Source organism: Diceros bicornis, chromosome 2 (assembly GCF_020826845.1).
Source record: "Diceros bicornis minor isolate mBicDic1 chromosome 2, mDicBic1.mat.cur, whole genome shotgun sequence".
NCBI lineage: Eukaryota > Metazoa > Chordata > Mammalia > Perissodactyla > Rhinocerotidae > Diceros > Diceros bicornis.
The window spans coordinates 16,710,080-16,727,958 of NC_080741.1; the positions used below are offsets into that span (position 1 = coordinate 16,710,080).

Consider the following 17,879-nt stretch of genomic DNA (forward strand, 5'->3'; position numbering starts at 1 on the left):
GGACGTAGTGAGTGGATTCCTGATCCACGCTTGTCAATCTGGCTCTGAAAAGTATTTCTTCATGGTCTTCAGCAGAATTTGGACTTTAAAAGAATCTATCTAATAAAAATGATTTCTTTCTTTGTCAAGAGGAAAAGATCTCAAGGGGAAAGAGTTAAGTAGCTGGTGATGAGCAGTCTCTACCACAGTTGAGTCTTAGGAAATCGTACCTTGTCCTCAACAATTAAAATCCTGGCGTTTTTTGGCCCGAAGTGATGGATTCGGGCCAATCAAGACACTGAATACATCACCAAGTAGACACCATCTGAGCAAGCCACAGAAATATCTTTACTGCCAGCACCAGTGTCACAAAGAAATATTTTCAATCTCATCACTCATTATTTTTTTTTTTTTGAGGAAGATCAGCCCTGGCTAACATCCATGCTAATCCTCCTCTTTTTGCTGAGGAAGACCAGCTCTGAGCTAACATCTATTGCCAATCCTCCTCCTTTTCTTTCCCCAAAGCTCCAGTAGATAGTTGTATGTCATAGTTGCACATCCTTCTAGTTGCTGTATGTGGGACACAGCCTCAGCATGGCCGGAGAAGCGGTGCGTTGGTGCGCGCCCGGGATCCGAACCCGGGCTGCCAGTAGCAGAGCGCGCGCACTTAACTGCTAAGCCACGGGGCCGGCCCTCATCACTTATTTTAAAAACTCATATGAGCACCTCTTTCCTCAAAAGTCAGCATATGCCAGTTAGGATAAGCAGAGTCTTTCATTCACTGGCAATTTCTTTGCATGGCATGCAAAACTGCAAACTCAAGGGCTACACTTTGCTGGTATTTCCAGTTTTTAATTTTCATTCAATATCAAGAGGCTTATTTCTCAACTGCCAACTCTTCTCTGGAAATAAAGGAGAATATGGAGTTACTTTAGGTGTAATCTCTCATGTGGGTAGTGATGTCCTTTTCTGCTATATGTATAGCTGGCACTCTGTCTTTCCACTCTAAAAACAGCTGACAAAATAATTAACTAAACAAACAAAAAGTCTTTTCCTGTAGCATAGGTTTTCCTATGATGAATAGAAAATAAAAGTTGCCCAACTTTTTTCTTCATCATATATGTGCTACACATAAGCTAATATTTGAGTCATACTCTGTCAGCAGTTTCTTCCAACTGTAAAGTGAAATAACTGAATAACTCTAGCATGCAAACAAAATATATTAATTGTTCTACACTGTATGCCACTGAGATTACAGAACATTCCATAGGGTCATATGACAAATTAATTTTGCTTTTTCTGAGATATTTGTCATTAATTCTGAGACTGATCTTTGTAAGTTTCTTGGAAATAGTGTGATCTTATCTGTGTTTGTCATGAGCAGGGTAGAGAATGATGCCTCTCTAATTTGCTCACTTTTATGACTTCACCAACAAAATTAATTAACTTCATACTAGAAAGCTTATTTTGTATTTGTTCTAGAAAAACTCACTGTACTCTTAAATAACGCAAAAGTTTCAATGACTTAATGCCATTATTTGACCAAATTTCATAATAGAAAAAGCACTGAGGAGAATGGACAACCAGTCCAATAAAATTCTGTTTCCAGAGATTCATTGTGATCCTTTTTATTTGCACTTTTCCTTTTTGGATGGTAGTATTAGATTATCACAACAGTAGATACACTTAGTACATACAGATTCACATTCTGTATTCTCAATTGGATCTTGTTTACTATTTATATTATGATGCTGTTTTGAGTTGCCCTATTATCATTATTTTATCACAAGTATTTTACACTTTAATGAGTAATTCTGAAGAATGGATTAATTTTCGTCAATTGGGGATAAAGCAGCATAATATTTATAAAGTGTAAATTTTAAACATGTAACAATAATATGCAAATACCATGGAACTATGTCAGCAGAGATAATTAATTAACTGACCAATGTAGTTCTTTTTGTTCAATGATTAACATAATAGAATTTTTTGGGAAATGTGAATTATATGTGAACAAAATTGTTTCATGGCTTTTCACTCTGAAATCATAAAACTTCCTGGGACCACTTACTAGATTACCACAGACCATCACAGGTCCACGGATCATACTTCAATAAATACCAAACTAGAAAGTGTAGACAAAATTTATGTCTATTACAATTCTGTTCTTGAACATCTTTTCTAAGAATAAATTCCAATAAAAAGTTCCTCTGTAGAGAGCATTTTCTAAATTGGTAGGAGGTTGAACTAGATAATCTTTAAGATCTTTTTCAACTCTTAAGATTCTAAATTATACTATTAATATGCCCTGAGTTTACAGAAGAGTCAATAATCAGAACCCAATTCCCTTTGGGACTGAAGCTAGAGTTAATGTGTAGAATTCTTCCTTTTTTCTTTTTTTTATTGAGGTCACAGTGGTTTATAAGATTATACAAATTTCAGGTGTACATCATTATATTTTGACTTCTGTACAGACTGCATCGTGTTCACCACCAAAAGTCTAGTTGCCGTCCATCACCGTACACATGTGCCCCTTTACCCCTTTTGCCCACCCCCTGCCCCCTTCCCCTCTGGTAACCACCAATCTGTTCTCTGTACCTATGTGTTTGTTTGTTTATCTTCCATATATAAGTGAAGTCATACTGTAATTATCTTTGTCTGACTTTTTTTTTTTTTTTTTTTTTTTAGATTTTTTTTTTTTTTTTTTTTGGTGAGGAGATCAGTCCTGTGCTAACATCCGCCAATCCTCCTCTTTTTTTTGCTGAGGAAGACGGCCCTGGGCTAACATCTGTGCCCATCTTCCTCCACTTTATATGGGACGCCGCCACAGCATGGCTTGCCAAGCAGTGCGTCGGTGCGCACCCGGGATCCGAACCAGCGAACCCCGGGCCGCCGCAGCGGAGCGCGCGCACTTAACCGCTTGCGCCACCGGGCCGGCCCCTGTCTGACTTATTTTGCTTAGCATAATACCCTCAAGGCCCATCAATGTTGTCGCAAAGGGCACAATTTTGTCTTTTTTAATGGCTGAGTAGTGTTCCGTTGTGTGTGTGTGTATACACATCTTCTTTACCCATTCATCTATTGATGGGCACTTAGGTTGGCTGTGTATTCTTAAGCACGAATAATTTCACTTATTTACTCAATAAATATTTACTATGTATCTACTATGTGCTAGGCACTATTCTAGGAATTGGAGATACAGCAGTGAAAAATACAGTCAAAGTCCCTGCTGTCATGGAGTTTATATTATAGGGAAGGAGACGGACAATAAACAAAAAATTTAAATATCAGATGATATATAAGTGAAGAAGAAAAATAAAGCAGAACAAAGAAATAGAGTGTAGGGGGAGGGACAGAGGGAGAAGAAGGGTGAAGAAGGCAGAGGGTGACCATGGAAGGCCTCACTAATAAGGAATATCTGAGCAGATATCTGGATGAAGTCAGGGAGTGAGTCACGTGGAAATCTGTGGGAAGAGCGTTCCAGGCAGAGGAAAGAGTAAGAACAACGCACCTGGGACAGAACTGGTTTTGGTCTGTTCCAGTAACAGTGAGGAGGCCACTGTGGCTTCCTCACTGAATGAGAATGAGCAAGGGGCAGGGTGGGAGCAGATAAGATCAGAGAGTAGTGGTTGTGAGGGTGTAGGGGAATTATAGAGAGTCTTTGCAAGGACTTGGGCTTGTATTCTGAGTGAGACGGGAAACCACTGGAGGGTTTGAGCAGAGGAGGGACATGATCTGACTTACATTTTCAAAGCATAACTCTTCCTTGTGGAGACTAGACTGTAGGGCAATGAGGGTGCAAGCAGGGAGACCAATTAGAAGTAATCCAAATGAGAAACGAGAGTGACTGGGCCAGGATGATTGTGGCGGAGGTAATTTAGTATAGTGTTGTGGTTAACAGGCAAAAATAACTTCTGAGATAATCTTAGATGACAGTGACACCTTCTGGCTCAAATAAAGTCTTACAAAGTTTTATGACAGAGGAGAACCAAAGTAAAAGCAAAGAATGAAGTTCCTACAGGAGAAAAAGAATGGTAGTAGTATACTTGTAACTCAACAGAACCTAACAAATCTACGGCTCTAAGAATGACAGTGTCTTCCTTAGAGGAGACTGCCCTATTTACTGGGGGATCTGAGCCAGAGGCAAGGGCCATCTCACTTGAGTGTGGCTGTGAGTGTAGGTGTGCCCTGGGGCTCACCTTCGGAATTCCTCCAAGGATAATCTGGAGCTAGGGCAGAGAATGCCTGACGTGGCTGCAGTGTGCACTGCAAGCCTGTGTGTTTCTCACTGCTAATTCATGCCCTGCCTGTGACTGATCAAATGCAGCTTTGCATGAGAAACAGGGAATGAGAGCACCTCACAAAACAGGCGAGTATAATTATGTTATTTTAAATTCTTACATGATTTGTTTTCTGATTACATGCAAGCTATTTCTCATTATTATTTCCAGTTCTAACTTTGAGGTTACTACAGACACATTTCTGGGAAAGGCTGTTGAAAATTCTTTTCAGTATTATTTGCAAATGCTGAAGATCAACTGGGTATCAATATTAATGACATAGCAAAAGGTATACCTCATAAGACCAGACAGAATAAATATATTACTTTAATTCTGTATACAAGAGACCTCTTAAGCATTGGGTAAATATAAGAAGGGAAACAGATTTAAATAATTAATTCAAATTTACTGCACCTTCCTTCCACTTACAGTAGTCATTATAGCCCATGTTACCTTTTGCATAAATATAGTAAAGCCTAGATACTAGAGACTGATAAAAAGGAGACTTATGGAGTTACATTAAGAGAAAAGAAAACTTAGCCTACGGTGGTGATGTAGCGGGAGTGGAATTCTGGAGCATCTTTCAGGAACGTGAGGCCAGGGTGTGTATCCACCACATCCTGAAAAAGAACACCAAAACTAAATTAACAAACATACAAAAAAAAAACCAAAAAACAAAACACCAAAATGCTTACAGAATTTTTTCCTTGTAGACTAAGTTGCCAGTCAAACAAACTTGCTATTTCAGAATATTGAACAATGCATTTAAAATTTAATTAACACTTTATTAAATTCAAATTTTATCAAAAGCAAACTTATGTGTGCTTTTCAATAGGCATGGTACACCTCAATAAAAAGTTAAAATTTTGGGGCCGGCCCGGTGGCGCAAGCGGTTAAGTGCGCGCTCCGCTGCGGCGGCCCGGGGTTCGCTGGTTCGGATCCCGGGCGCGCACAGACGCACTGCTTGGCAAGCCATGCTGTGGCGGCGTCCCATATAAAGTGGAGGAAGATGGGCACAGATGTTAGCCCAGGGCCGTCTTCCTCAGCAAAAAAAGAGGAGGATTGGCGGATGTTAGCACAGGGCTGATCTCCTCACAAAAAAAAAAAAAAAAAAAAAAAAAAGTTAAAATTTTAATTTAGCTATATTTGGTGATTTGTGAATCAAATGTCTCAATACTGTAATTCTAACACATCAAGCCATGTCAGGGAAATTCACTCCACAGATCTTGGTAGGAGTTGCTAAGTGAAATTTACACAGAAAATATAATAGACATAAGCCAACAGAATGATTCTTTCTTAACCTAGAGACACGGAAATTTTTGGAAAAAAAAAAAAAGAGCCATGTAGCCAAGTAGTTTGAAATCTGTTAAGTTGTGTGACCCAGCTAACGTCCATCAAAATAATTCCGTTGACAAATCTGTTTTCAATTTAAGATTTTGTTTTATTTTAATATCTGATATCTTGTTGTCATGGAAGACTATTAGAATATTAAAACCTTGAAATACTGTTTTCATTTTCTAATTAGATTTTTAAAGCACTTTGAATGATCCTAGAGAACTATTAGAGATAATTACTGTTAATAACAGAGGCAACAGCAATGTATATATCTATATTAATCTATATTAATAGATATAATCTATTAATTAGCTAGTCATCAATGGACAGACATCAGTTATATCTCTCTTTTTTGTTTCCTCAGAGAAGTTAGCTATACATACCTACCAACACAGTCTAAAATCAATGGACCTTACTATTTGTTTACCTTTTTATTTGAAAATAATTTTAGACTTACAAAAAAGTTGCAAAAATATTACAGATAGATTTCCTACACCCTTCTCCCAGCGTCCCATAAGGGTAACAACTTACAAACCATAGTACAATTCTCAAAACGAGGAAATAAACATTCATACAATACTACACTACACACCTTATTCAAATTTTACCAGCTTTTCCCCTACTGTCTTTTTCTGTTCCCAGATCCTGCACTGCAGTTAGTTCTTGTGTTTCACTGGTCTCTCCCAATCTGTAATAGTTCCTCAGTCTTTCCTTGTATTTCATGATTTTGATACTTTTAATGAGTTCTGGTCTGTTATTCTGTAGTATGTTTCTCAATGTGGTTTTGTCTGATGTTTTCTCATGATTAAAGTTAGACACTTTCAGCAGGTATACCACAGAAATGATGCTGTGTGCTTTCCAGTCATACAAGGAGTATGTGGTGTCACTACACACGTCTTATATCTTGTGGTGTTAACTTTGAACATACTTGGTTGAAGTGGTGTCTTGCTGGGCTTGCCACCATAAAGTTATTATTTTCTCTTAATAATTGATAAATATTGTGGGGGAGATACATTGAGACTCTGCCAATATCCTGTTTCTCTGCAAACTTTTGCCTACTGATTTTAGCAGCTATTGGTGGAACTTGACTGTGCTTTTATATTGTGGTGTTTACCTAATAGTGATTTTGTATTTTCTTTATTCCTTCTACATTTATTAACTGGAATTCTTCTGTAAGGAAGAGCTGTCCCTTCTCTCCCATTTATTTATTTATTCAATTTATATCACTATAGACTCATGGATCTTTATTTTATTCTATGGGTTATAATCTAATACTATCATTATTTATTTTGTTGCTCAAACTGATCTATCTAGCTTTGGCCATTGGGAACTCTATCAGGCCATTGGGACTCCATTGGGAAACCTGTGTCCTCTTGACATGCCCCATCCTTTTGTGAGCACTTCCGTATTTTCTGGTATCACAAGATGGTCCAGGCTCATTTTATATTTTCCTTGCTTCAGCCCTAGAATCAACCTTTTCTCCAAGTAGCTCTGGTTCCTTGGAGAATGGTGTTTAGAAACCAAATCTGGGTGCTAGGTGTGCTCATTACTACTAGAGAGTCACTGCTACTGAGCCCTCTTAGCAGGCAGAACTAGGAATATATGTATGTATAGTAATCCATGCATACACACATACTTTTTTCTTTCTATATCTATTAAAAACTATGTAACCATACAGATAATTCTGATTCCAATCCAATACCACAATTCTAGCCTTCCCCTTTCCTTTGTAACTTTAACAGAATCGCCAATCCATATTCCATTGAGAAACAAATTTACTAACTACAGTACAGTATTTGTGTCCAGTTCCTTTTGTCTTTAGTCAGAGTATCCAGCTAAAATAGTTTTCCAAGGTTACTTAGATTATCTCTTTCCTTTTTCTTCCTTTATCCTCTTTAACATGGTTATGTTATTCATTTGTAATATAGTTCAGTTCATTTGTTACTATTTACATTCTATTTGGGTTTCTTTCCCACAGGTCCTCGATGATTTTAATTCATTATTTCTTGGAGGGAGAGTATGTGAAACATTACTATGGTTCTAAGAGTCAAAGATAATGTAGAATTGACATCTTAACAATATCGAGTCTTCCTATCCATAAAGAAGACATATCTCTTCATTTATATAAATCTTCTTTAATTTCTCTCCACAATGTTTTGCTGTTTTCAGTGTACAGGTTTTGCACATCTTTTGTCAGATTCATCTTTAAGTATTTAATATTTTTGGGTAGTATTATAAATGGTATTTAAAAAATTTAAATTTCCAATTGTTTGTTGCTAGTATATAGAAAGAAAATTGACTTCTGAATATTGATCATGCATCTAAAAGCTTGCTAAATTCACTTATTAAATACAGCTTTAACAGTATCCCATAAATTTTGATATGTTGTGTTTGCATTTTCATTCAGTTCAAATACTTCCTAATTTTCCTTCTGATTTGTTACCTGATCCATGGGTTACTTAGAAGTGTTATTTACTTATCAAGTATTTGGGAATTTTTCACAGATCTGTTATTATTTCTAATTTAATTCCATTATGGTCAGAGAACATACTTTATGAGCTGAATATTTAAAATTTATTGAGATTTGTTCTATGGTCGAGAATATGGTCTATCTTGGTAACTATTCTGTATACATGTTAAAGGAATGTGTATTCTGCTGTTTTTGGGTGAAATGTAATATAAAAAACAACCACCACCACCACCAAACAAATATATAGACACAGAGATTAGACTGGTGGTTACCAGAGGGGAAGCGGGGAGGGAAGAGGGTGAAAGGGGTGATAGGGCACGTGTGTATGGTGATGGATGGAAAATGGTCTTTGTTTTCCTTTGCCACCTTCTTTTGGGTTAACTCAGTGTTCTTTATGATTCTTCCATTTTATTTCCATTTTGGCTCATCAGCTACAACTCTCTGTTATTTTAGTGGTTGTGTCAGTGGTTACAGCACACATCTCTAACTTACCACAATCTACTTTCAAGTGATGTTATACCACTTCATGGATTATATGCGAACCATACGATAGTGTACTTCCATTTCTCTTCTCCCAGCCTTTATGTTACTGTTGTCAAATTGTACTTAAACATATGTTATAAACACAATACACTGTTGATAGTTTTTTTTAAAAAAGAGTTAATTGACTTCTAAAGAGATATGAATAATAAAAAGTCACATACATTTATCCATGTTATTATCATTTCTGGAGCTCTCCATTCCTTTGTGTAGATTTATATGGCCATCTGGTATTGTTTTCTTCCTTACCTAAACAACTTTTTTTTTTTTTTTTTTAAAACAACATTTCTTATAGTGCATTTCTGCTGGTGATGAATTCTTTTAGCATTTCTATGTCCAAAAAACCCCTTTAATTTACCTTTCTTTTTGAAAGATATTTTCACTGAGTATAGTATTCTAGGTTGATAGTTCTTTTCTTTCTGTGCTTAAAAGATGTTGCTCCACTGTCTTCTGGCTTGGATTGTTTCCAACATGAAATTGGCTGACATGTTTATCTTTATTCCACTCTATGAAATGTGACTATTTTCTCTGGCTGCTTTTCAAACATTCCCTCCATTACTGGTTTTGAGCCATTTTATTGTGATGCGCCTTGGTATAATTTTGTGTTTCTTGTGCTTTGGGCTTATTGAGCATCTTGAGTTTTGAGTTTATAGTTTTATCAAATATAGAAAATTTTGGGCCATTATCTCTTCAAATAATTTTTCTGGCCCTCTGCAATGCAATTCCACAGGCCATTCATGCTTTTGACTAACTGACTGTAAATTTGGGGGTTTTCACTACCCCCTCAGGTTCGACAATTTGTCTGAATGACCCATAGAACTGAGGAAAGTGCTGTATGTTATGATTACTATTCTATCATAAAGGATACAAATCAGGAAGAGCTAAATAAGAGACACATAAGGCAAAGTCTGGGAAGGTCCCAAATGTGGAGCTTCTGCATCCTCAGGACATGTTACCTTCCCAGCACAGCACTGTGTATCATTAACCAGGGAAGCTCAATTGAGCTTCCGTGTCTAGAGCTTTTTTATTGGGTTTCATTATGTAGGCACGATTGATTGAATCATTGGCCACATGGCTGAATTCAATCTCCAGGCTCCCTCCTCTCTTTGGAGGTCATGCTGATATCATCTGGCTAAAAGCCCCAACCTCTAATCACATGGTTGGCCTCTCTGGCATGGCAAACCCCCATCTTGAAACTATCTAGGGGCCCACCATGAGTTACTTCATTAGTATAAACTCAGGCATGGTCCTAGGAGCCCAACATGAAAAACAAAGACACTCCTATCATTTGGGAAATTCCAAGGGTTTAGAAGCTCTGTTCTAGGAACCTGGGACAAAGACCTGACAAACTCTTGATTTTACAACACCCCCTCTTCTATTTATAAGTATGCTGGGTTGCTTGAAATTACGTCCCACAGCTCACTGATGCTCTCTTCATTTTAATACTTTTTTGTGTGTCTGTGTCTCATTTTGTATAGTTTCTATTGTCTTCATTTCATTTACAATGTTTAATTTGCTGTTAATTCAATCTGGTGTATTTTTCACCCCAGACATCTTAGTTTTAATCTCTACAAGTTCAACTTGTGTCTTTTAAAATATATTCAGTTATGATATCTGTTTTAATGTACTTATCTCCTAATTCTAACATCTGTGTCAGTTCTGGGTCAGTTTCAACTGATTGATTTTTCTCTATATTATCAATTATATTTTTCTGCCTCTTTGCATGCCTAATGATGCCAGCCATTATGAATTTTACCTTGTTGAGTGCTGGATATTTTTATATTCTTATAAATATTCTCAAGCTATGCTCTGGAATGCTGTTACTTTAAAACCTTTTTATCCTTTTAGGTTTTGCTTCTTATATTTGTTAGGCAGGACCTAGCAGTGTTTATTTAATCTGGGGCTAATTATTCCCCACTACTGAGGCAAGACTCCTATGACTACTCCACTCAAATTCCCATGTATTATGAAGTTTTCCAGCTTGGCTGGTAGGGACAGAGACTATTCTCGGCTCTGTGTGACTCACAGGTACTGTTCTCTATAATCTTGAATATCTCTTTCTTCAGCTTTGGTTACTTTCCTCACATATATCTGCTGATCAGTACTTCGCTGAATACTCATGGAAGAGTTCTGAAGATTTCTACAGTTTTCTCTTTGTGCAATTCTTTCCTCTCTGGTGCTCTGTCCTGAGAATTCTACTTACCTTGATCCTCCTAGACTGTCGGCTCTTTCTCCTAATCTCAGGGAGTCTGTTGGCTTGGAAACTTTCCCAAGGCAAATAAGCTGGGACAATCATAAGGCTCACCTTGTTTGTTTTCTGTTTCTTAGGAATCACTATCTCTTGTCGCCAGATGTCCAGCATCTTGAAAACCATTGTTTTGTATTTCTTGCCTGATATTTTTTGTTGTTTCAAGTGGGAAGGCAAATCCAGTCCCTGTTACTCCATGTTGGCCAGAAATGGAAGATCTGCTGATTTTGTATGTTAATTTTATTTCCTCCTACTGTATTGAATTCTTTTGAGTTGGCTTTAACATTGATTCTTTTGAGGTTTACTGTCATGTCATTTATAATTAAATACTTTTACTTTTCCAACTATACTTATGCCTCTTAATTGTTTTCTCTTGTATAATTACTCTAGTACAATGGTGAACAGTAGCAGAGATAGTGGGCATCCTTGCCTTGTTTCTGATCTTAGTGGAAATGACTCTAATATTTTCCCATTAAATAAGGTACTGGCTTTAGTACTAAGGTATATATATTTTATCATGTTCAAGTATCTCAAATACCTATTTTCTTGAGCATGTTTTGATGAATAGGTATTAAATTTTGTCGAATGTCTTTTCACCATCTATTGAGACAATCATGATTTTTCTTATATATGATATATAATATTAATAAAGATCCTAATATTGAACCAATCTTGCCTTCCTGGAATAAATCCCACTAGGTTACATGCATTCTGTTTGGTAATATTTTATTTACTACTTTTTATCATTAATCATGAATTATATTTATTTGAAATTTTCTTTTTTTGTACTGTCTTTACCTGATTTAGGTATCAGTGTTATTCTTATTTCATAAAAGAAGCTACAGAGTTTTCCTTCCTTTTCAATTCTCTGGAATAATGTATTGAGCATTAGGACTATCTGGTCTTTGAAGATTTGGAAGAATTCCCTTGCGAAACTACCTGGGACTGGTGCTTTTTTGTACGGTAGTTCCTTAGTAAATCTCTATACATACTTCTATAGAAATCAGTCTGTTAAGCTTTCTAAATCAAATGGGGTCAATTTTGGTCATATGTATTTTCCTAGCAAATTATCCATTTCATTTAGGTTTTCAAATTTATTTCCACAGAGGTCTGCAAGACAGTATTTTATGATTTTTAAAAATTTCTTCTGTTTCAATGGTTATTTCCTCTTTGTCATTTCTTATTTGGGTATTAGTGCTTTCTCCTTTTTTCTTGATAAAATTAGATAGTTGTTGGTCTATTTTGTTACTGTTTTCCCCAAACCAAGATTTCAATTTATTAAAAGCGCTACTGGTTTTTATTCTCTCTCTAATTTCTGATCATTATTGGGGGTAGAGTGATGGGTACATAGGGGTTCAGTATACCACTCTATCTACATTTGTATATGTTCAAAATTCTCTATAACAAAACATTTTAAACATTACATATACAAATGGTATAAAATCAAGAAGTAGACTAGAAGTGAGGCCAAAGGCTAGATGGATGGAGAGGTTGATAGAATGTTTCTTTCCATCATAAGCCAAACCACACCTTTAATACATTGCTTAGAAATAGCTTCAGCCAGATATCCAATTTCATCTTCACAAGTTCTACCTTGCACAAAACACTAGGACTCAAACACAATTCAGCCAAGGTCTTTGACTTTTTGGTGTATGTGTGTGAGGAAGATTAGCTGTGAGCTAACATCTGTTGCCCATCCTCCTTTTTTTTGCTGAGGAAGATTAGCCCTGGGTTAACATCTGTGCCCATCTTCCTCTACTTTATATGTGGGACGCCTGCCACAGTATTGCTTGACAAGCGGTGTGTAGGTCCGTGCCTGGGATCCGAACCTGCGAACCTTGGGCCGACAAAGCGGAGTGTGCGAACTTAAGCACTGTGCCACTGGGCTGGCCCCTGGCTTCACTTCTTTTCAATCATTTATATTTTTATTTCTTTTGCTGGTTACCTCTATAATTAAACAAATTTAATTATAATTTAAATATAAACACTATGTTATAATTACTTTTCTTTCTTGCTTTATCAACTTTAGAATTATATCTATTATTCTTAGCTAGGGAAGATGAGGATTTAGCTCATTTATACCGTCCCACTTTACTCCCCTTCCCCAATATTTGAGGTATGATTTTTTTAAACATGAATGAATACTTGATTATATTAAAGACATTAATTTAGATGTAATATGAATATTGTATTTTTATTTTTATTTTTTTGCTGAGGAAGATTAGCCCTTAGCTAACATCTGTGCCTATCTTCCTCTATTTTGTATATGGGACACCACCACAGCATGGCTTGATGAGCAGTGTATAGGTCCATGCCTGGAATCCAAACTCATGAACCCCAGGCCACTGAAGCAGAGCGCACGAACTTAACCGCTATGCCAGTGAGCCAGCCCTTGCATGTTTTTTTTTTATTGAGGAAACACTGGTTTATAACATATAAATTTCAAGTGTAATTATATTTCGATTTGTGTAGATTATATCATGTTCACGACCCAAAGATCAATTACCATCCATCACCATAGACATGTGTCCAGTCACCCTTTTTGCCCTCCTCCCTCCCATTCTCCCCTCTGGTAGCCACCAATCTAATGTCTGTATCTATTTGATTGCTTGTTGTTGTTTTTATTTTCTGTTTATGAGTGAGACCATATGGTATTTGACTTTCTCCCTCTGACTTATTTCGCTTAGCATAATACCCTCAAGGTCCATCTACATTGTCACAAATGGCAAGATTTTATCTTTTTATGGCTGAGTAGTATTCTATTGTGTACGTATACCACATCTTCTTTATCCATTCGTCTCCTGACAGGCACTTAGGTTGTTTCCAAGTCTTGGCTATTGTGAATAATGCCGCAGCGAACACAGGGGTGCCTATATCTTTACGCATTCGTGTTTTCACGTTCTTTGGATAAATACCCAGCAGTGGAATAGCAGGATCGTATGGTAGTTCTATTCTTAATTTTTTGAGGCATCTCCATAGTGTTTTCCATAGTGGCTGCACCACTTTGCATTCCCAGCAACAGTGTATGAGAGTTCCCTTTTCTCCACATCCTCTTCAACACTTGTTATTTCTTGTCTTGTTAATTACAGCCATTCTGATGAGTGTGAGGTGATATCTCATTGTAGTTTTGATTTGCATTTCCCTAATAATTAGTGATATTGAACATCTTTTCATGTGCCTGTTGCCCATCTGTATATCTTCTTTGGAAAAATGTCTGTTCAGATCTTTTGCCCATTTTTTAATAAGGTTATTTTTTTGTTGTTGAGATATACGAGTTCTTTATATATCTTGGATATTAACCCCTTATCAGATATATGGTTTGCAAATATCTTCTCCCAATTGTTAGGCTGTCTTTTTGTTCTGTTGACAGTTTCCTTTGCTGTGCAGAAGATTTTAGTTTGATGTAGTCTCATTTGTTTATTTTTTCTATTGTTTCCCTTGCCTGGTCAGACATGGTGCTTGAAAACATGCTGCTAAGACTGATGTCAAAGAGTGTACTGCCTATGTTTTCTTCTAGAAGTTTTATGATTTCAGGACTTACATTCAAGTCTTTAATCCATTTTGAGTTAATTTTTGTGTATGATGTAAGATAACGGTTTACTTTCATTCTTTTGCATATGGCTGTCTAGTTTTCCCGACACCATTTATTGAAGAGACTTTCCTTTCTCCATTGTATGTTCTTGGCTCCCTTGTCGAAAATTAGCTGTCCACAGATGTGTGGGTTTATTTCTGGGCTCTCGATTCTGTTCCATTATCTGTGTGTCTGTTTCTGTGCTAGTACCACGCTGTTTTGATTACTATAGCCTTGTAGTATATTTTGAAATCAGGGAGTGTGATGCCTCCAGCTTCGTTCTTTTTCTCAGGACTCCTTTGGCTATTCAGGGTCTTTTGATGTTCCATATAAATTTTAGGATTCTTTGTTCTATTTCTGTGAAAAATGTCACTGGAACTTTGATAGGGATTGCACTGAATCTGTAGATTGCTTTAGGAAGTATGGACATTTTAACTATGTTAATTCTTCCAATCCAAGAGCATGGATTATCCTTCCATTTCTTTATGTCTTCTTCAATTTCTTTCAACAATGTCTTATGGTTTTCAGTGTACAGGTCTTTTACCTCTTTGGTTAAATATATTCCTAGGTATTTTATTCTTTCTGTTGCAGTTGTAAATGGGATTGTATTCTTAATTTCTCTTTCTGCTACTTCGTTGTTAGTGTATAGAAACACAACTGATTTTTGTATGTTGATTTTATATCCTGCAACTTTACTGTATTCATTTATCATTTCTAAAAGGTTCTTGGTAGATTCTTTAGAGTTTTCTATATATAAAATCATATCATCTGCTGAGGTATGATTTTTAGTTCTTGTATTGGTTATCTTTGTAAACTGCAAATAATATATTTAAACATTTAATTCTCACTCCATTCATCTTAGTGTCTTAATTTCCCTTTACATAGGATGATGATAACAGCACCCCTACTCTTATTCTCTCTTCTTCTCCCTCTTTTTGCCCCTTCACATTTTGTTGGCAGTATTTTGACTTTTACATTGTTCAGGTTGTTTAAATAATGTTCTACAACCACAATAAAATTTTCTACAGTTTATCCATAGGGTCATTTCAGACGTTATACATTAAAATATTTTACAATATTTTGACAATATAAATACTGTTGAATGCTAGGTTAAGTGGTATACAAGGAATGCATTTCATTTCTTATTGGTCCAACATCATTTCTCTTGGGGCATTCAAAGGAGAATGTTCTAGGCATTGACGTTAAATGGACTTTCTTTTCTCACTCTCCATCAGCTGTTTATATCATGCCATATTTTAGTTTGCTTCATGTTTAGATCACGACTCTTTTACACAGTTTTAAAATTTTTCTTGGAGTTTTTTCTTCTTTTTTTTTTTTTTGTGAGGAAGATCAGCCCTGAGCTAACATCCATGCCAATCTTCTTCTTTTTGCTGAGGAAGATCGGCCCTGAGCTAACACCTATTGCCAATCCTCCTCTTTTTTTTTTCCCTTTTTCTCCCCAAAACCCCAGTAGATAGTTGTATGTCATAGCTGCACATCCTTCTAGTTGCTGTATGTGGGATGCCGCCTCAGCATGGCTGGACGAGCGGTGCGTCGGTACACGCCCGGGATCCGAACCCGGGCTGCCAGTAGTGGAGTGTGTGCACTTAACCGCTACGCCACGGGGCTGGCCTCCCTCTTGGAGTTTCTAATTGCTTTTCTTTAATTTGTTGATACAGAACGCTGTGCCTTCATCATACCCTCCAGTTTCCCTGTACTCAAATATAACAACTATTGCATGGAACTGCTCCTTCCCTCGTTCCCCTTTATGGAGAACTCCTTCCCAGAGAAATCCCACCACTTTCTCTATTCTGGACTGGCTGCTCTTCAGTTGCCATCCTGAGACTTCCCTTCACTGCTTTTCTGGATTGAATCCAGTTTCCTGGATCTCATACATTCCTCCTTCTTGGTTTACTTAATTTGCTGCAGTATACATATTCAAGTAACTCTCTAAGAAAATAGGAGATAAACTTTGAGTTTTTAAATGTCTTTATTCTAACCTCATATCCGATTGATACTTTGGCAGGATACAGAAATCTGAGTACAAATCCATTTCCTCAGAGTTGCCAATGAGAATCTAATACCACCCCAATTCTTGTTCCTATTAAGGTGACTTGGTTCTTCTCTCTGGAAGCTTTTAGAATCTTCTGCTCATCAGTGTTCTAAAATTTCAAGAGGACTTATTTATGTACATCTTTTTTTTATTCATTGTGCTTGGCACTCAGTGGCTCCTTTCACCCAGAAGACTTGTATTCTGTATCATTTCTTTGATTCTGTGGAAAGTGACTGGAGGGATCATGAGAGGCTGGGATGGGAGGGTCATGTTCTGTTTTTGATCAGACGCTGGTTACAAAGGCATGTTATGTTTCCCCCAAGGAGGGAAACAGGAATCCCAAGGAATCCCACTGGATTCCTACTCTGCTCTTTGGACCCACCCTATCCCTCCAGTGTCTCCAATTCTCTCTATCCTGTATTATTTCTTTGATGATTTCCTTTTCTCCATTTGTTTCCCTTCTGTCTTCCCCAGACTCCAGTTAGTCAGATGTTGAAGTTCTTGAATTGGTTCTCTATGTCTCTCCTATCTCTGTCTTTCTTTCTCTTTCTCTCTCCCTTGTGTGTTTGCACATTTGTGCATGTGTGCACCAGAGATATCCTTAACTTTAGTTTCCAGGCCTTACGTTGAAATTTTTAATTTTGGTACTTAACATTTTAAAACTCTAATAGCTCTTTCTTGTATTAGCGTTCTGTTTTAATAACATTCTTTTCTTTTTTTATATAATCTATCTGAATATAGTAATTATTTTTTAAAAAGACTTTATTTTTAGAACAGTTTTTGATTTACATAAAAATTTAGAAGATGGTACAGAGAGTTCCTATATACTCTGCATCCCGTTTCCCATTATTAACATCTTATATTAGTATTTGTTATAATTAATAAGCCAATAGTGAAACACTATTATTACCTTTATTAAAGGCCAAACTTTATTCACATTTCCTTAGTTTTTACCTAATGTCTTTTTTCTGTTCCAGGATCCCATATTACATTTAGTTGTCATGCTTCCTTTTGTCTGTCAGTTTCTCAGACTTTCCTTGTTTTGTTTTGTTTTTTTTTGAATAAGATTAGCCCTGAGTTAACATCTGTTGCCAATCCTCCTCTTTTTTGCTGAGGAAAATTGGCCCTGGGCTAACATCTGTGCCCATCTTCCTCTACTTTATATGGGACACTGCCACAACATGGCTTGACAAGAGGTGCATAGGTTTGCGCCTGGGATCTGAACCTGCCAACCCCCGGCCCGCCAAAGCGAAGTGCGCGAACTTAACTGCTACGTCATTGGACTGGCCCCAGACTTTCCTTGTTTTTGATGACCTTGACAGTTTTGAGGAGTACTGGCCAGACACAATCTAGGATGTTCCTCTATTGGAATTTGTCTTAACATGCTTTATTGTTTTTTTTGT

General features: G+C 36.8%; 1 protein-coding gene across 2 annotated transcripts in view; it reads right to left on the reverse strand.

The window, feature by feature from the left end:
• PPP2R3A (protein phosphatase 2 regulatory subunit B''alpha) overlaps window positions 1–17,879 on the reverse strand; it is a 121,557-nt gene that overhangs the window by 65,246 nt on the left and 38,432 nt on the right. For both annotated transcript variants that reach the window (XM_058552656.1, XM_058552666.1), the window contains exon 5: window positions 4,805–4,879. In XM_058552656.1, the coding sequence (XP_058408639.1) occupies window positions 4,805–4,879 (75 nt within the window). The remainder of the gene's footprint in view (window positions 1–4,804; window positions 4,880–17,879) is intronic.